A 2,839-nucleotide genomic window follows, 5' to 3' on the forward strand; every position below is an offset into this window, starting at 1 on the left:
CAGCATGCATGACTATACTACATAGCTATACTACATCACAGATACCATTACACGTATCATCATGCATATCTACACTACCATCATTCATACCACCACGCAAACAACTCTATACTTCCATCATGCATTAGTACTAACTAACTACAGAAATAAACTGCAGAACTAGACTTCATTCAATAGCACCATCCAAAATAACTTGTTCTGGGGTGACATACACTACTCCCCCTTTGTTCCAGAAATGCTGCCAACGCAACCTTGATATTCAATAAGTACAGGCCAGAATTAAAAAGAGACAACAACAAAAAAACAAATCACCAGGAAAGACCAGACAGACTCTAGTCCTCAGACTCAGAGCTACTGGAGCCAACATCATCTTCTTCATCTGTGCCATCATCTTGACTGGCCTCTTCTTCTTCATCATCTTCAGCAGGACCTGCTTCATTCTCAACAAAATCAACACCTTCTTCCATCTCAAGAGAGCTGATTAATTTTTCAAGAGTCAGCTTTTTGGACTCCAGCTCCTTGCATGTTTCCCTAAGCATTGCTATCACAGTAGCTTTACCTGTAGGTGTGCTGTCTTTGGATGTTCTAGCTGATGTTGTGACAATGTTAGGAACATGTGTTCCTTGAAATAGTTTGTAGTGAAATGATAAAGCACTTTCTCTCTTGCAAACAACATCATTTTCACTTAGGATATTAGGGTACTGATTCACAATTATACCACATGATAGATGGGAAGGCAATAGGACCATTCACACTATAACTCCCGACATGCTTCATTGTCTGATCAAATATGTAAGTACGATAGTCAAACTTTGTCTTGGTTCCAATAGCATATATAAACTTTCCTAGCACAGTAGCAATAATTGACTTGTGGTTTGTGGGCACTCAGTTAGCAGCTCCAATCTTGTGTAGCATTGCATATTTTATGCTGAGCTTGCTTGCAGAAAGTTTTCCTTTCAGGGGCCAGACTTTCACCTGCTTAGTAGTGATAACCTCACATATTTTGTTGTCAGTCACTTCCAACTCAGGTTGGGCTTCATCAAATCTTCCAAGAAAATTATTGATAATAGTTGAGGAGAAGGTAACACACTTTCCTCTCACATATACTTTTCTAAAATCCTTTGATTTTCTATCAGCGCAGTCTTCTAATAGATTCACAATGAACTCTTTAACCAGCATTTCATAGCATGCAAGCAAATGAACAACATTTTTCAATAGTCCATCTTCATGAATCAGATCCATGATCTCTTTATTCTCAAGGACATTCTGAGCCAACTCCCTTTCCAAAGCTAACCTCTTATGGTGAACATATTTCCACCTATTGACACTAGAAGGGTAATGAAAAGAAATATTATCAATGGGTACCTCAGGAAAACTAGTAGCCAGCTTGCTAGTTGTTGGTCTCTTCCTTGGTGGAATGTCTTGAGCATCAACATCAACATCAGAGTCAGAGTCAACAATAGCTCGAGCCTTCCTTTTCTTTGGAATAACTTTGCTCTAAGATTTGGTAGGACCAACAGAAAAACTTTGAGATACAACTCTACTCTTTATGGGACCTGTAGAGGTAATTTTCTTCCTGATATAGTCAGCAGGGGGACTTTTAGGAGCAACCTTTCTCTTGGGAGAAATTTGTACAACAACCTTACCTTTCCTCCTAGTCATGAGCCTCTTGGCTATGCTCCAGGGTTCACAGCAGCTACCAGATCATTATAAAAATAGTCATCACAGTCCACAACATGTGTGCCTGTACTTGTAGCAGTACCTGTACCAGCATCGACATCAATATTCCCAATTTCATTGACATCCTCAGTGACATATTCATTATCATTGTCTTTAGGAACATCATCATCATCATTTTCTCCCTCCTCAGTCACTTGTACATCACCATCAGGAGTATGTACATCATCATCAAAAATGTGGACATGATCATCATTAGAGGACTTCCCTATGATGTTTGCCCTAGTTACAGCAGCGGGTTCAGGAATCACAGTTTGCAGAGGAACGAATATCCCAGGGACCTGATATTGTTCATCCAAGATACGAGTAACAATTTTGATAATGGCTTCATGAACAACCTTTGATCCCTCCTTGGGTAAGTTTGCACGAGAAGTAGACAAGGAAGGATTAGCGTCCTTAGTTTGAAAAGATTCCTAGGGTCTTCTTGCATGTGGTGTTCGAGAATTCTTGATATTTAGATCATCAGCACCAACCATTCTTAAAGGAGCAATATGAAGAACTTGATTAGGGTTAACGGGTTCAGTTCTTGGAACAGATTCAGAAGCATCGGTGGGGGATAACTTCTTGGGAGAGGAGGAATCAAATTGTTGCGACATCTTGAAGTATTTCAGAACAATTCTTGGGACACGATTGTGGAGAGTGAGAGAACAGTTCAAGAACAAATTTAGGTTGTTGAGGACAATAGGGTAGAGAACAACCTTTTGGTGAGATGGAGAGTTAAGATGGAAGTTGATATAGTAATCAATTAGGGGATATTTCAAATATTGAATAATTAAAAATCCCACAATATATTCCCCAAATAGAACTAATTTCTATATTTCTTCCCGAGGGAAAATGTCTAACCTACCCTTTAACTTTTCAAATTGATTTGCATCTAAGGCCTTTGTAAAAATATCCTCAATCTGTAGATCAGTGGCCACATGCTTCAAGGAACTATCTTTGTTATCCACACAATCTTTAATGAAGAGATGTCTAATGATGTTGCAGAATAATGTTACGACATTCTCTTTGACATTATACTTCAAAAGACTTTGTTGTATCCACCCTAATTGAGACCAAACATTGTCTGTAGTTGTGTGATCAACTTTAGTAGGGGAGATAG

At 38.9% G+C, this 2,839-nt stretch overlaps 1 protein-coding gene across 1 annotated transcript; it reads right to left on the bottom strand.

Annotated features, from left to right (window-relative positions):
* Positions 1-332: 332 nt before the first annotated feature.
* On the bottom strand, positions 333-2,333 carry LOC131661996 (uncharacterized). The gene is made up of 4 exons (XM_058931666.1): positions 2,211-2,333; positions 1,701-2,018; positions 976-1,497; positions 333-701 (listed from the first exon to the last, which is right to left on the bottom strand). The coding sequence occupies exons 1-4, from the start codon at positions 2,331-2,333 to the stop codon at positions 333-335; spliced, it is 1,332 nt and encodes a 443-aa protein (XP_058787649.1).
* Positions 2,334-2,839: the final 506 nt, after the last annotated feature.

Source organism: Vicia villosa, linkage group LG1, assembly GCF_029867415.1.
Source record: "Vicia villosa cultivar HV-30 ecotype Madison, WI linkage group LG1, Vvil1.0, whole genome shotgun sequence".
Lineage (NCBI taxonomy): Eukaryota > Viridiplantae > Streptophyta > Magnoliopsida > Fabales > Fabaceae > Vicia > Vicia villosa.

What these genes read in the sequence shown, in the direction of transcription:
- LOC131661996 (XM_058931666.1), bottom strand. Translation starts at nt 2,333, where the DNA reads ATGTCGCAACAATTTGATTCCTCCTCTCCCAAGAAGTTATCCCCCACC. An exon ending in ATATTGCTCCTTTAAGAATG is followed by an intron (nt 2,019 to 2,210) that starts GTTGGTGCTGAT and finishes GAACAATATCAG; the next exon opens with GTCCCTGGGATATTCGTTCC. An exon ending in ACTATTTTTATAATGATCTG is followed by an intron (nt 1,498 to 1,700) that starts GTAGCTGCTGTG and finishes ACCAAATCTTAG; the next exon opens with AGCAAAGTTATTCCAAAGAA.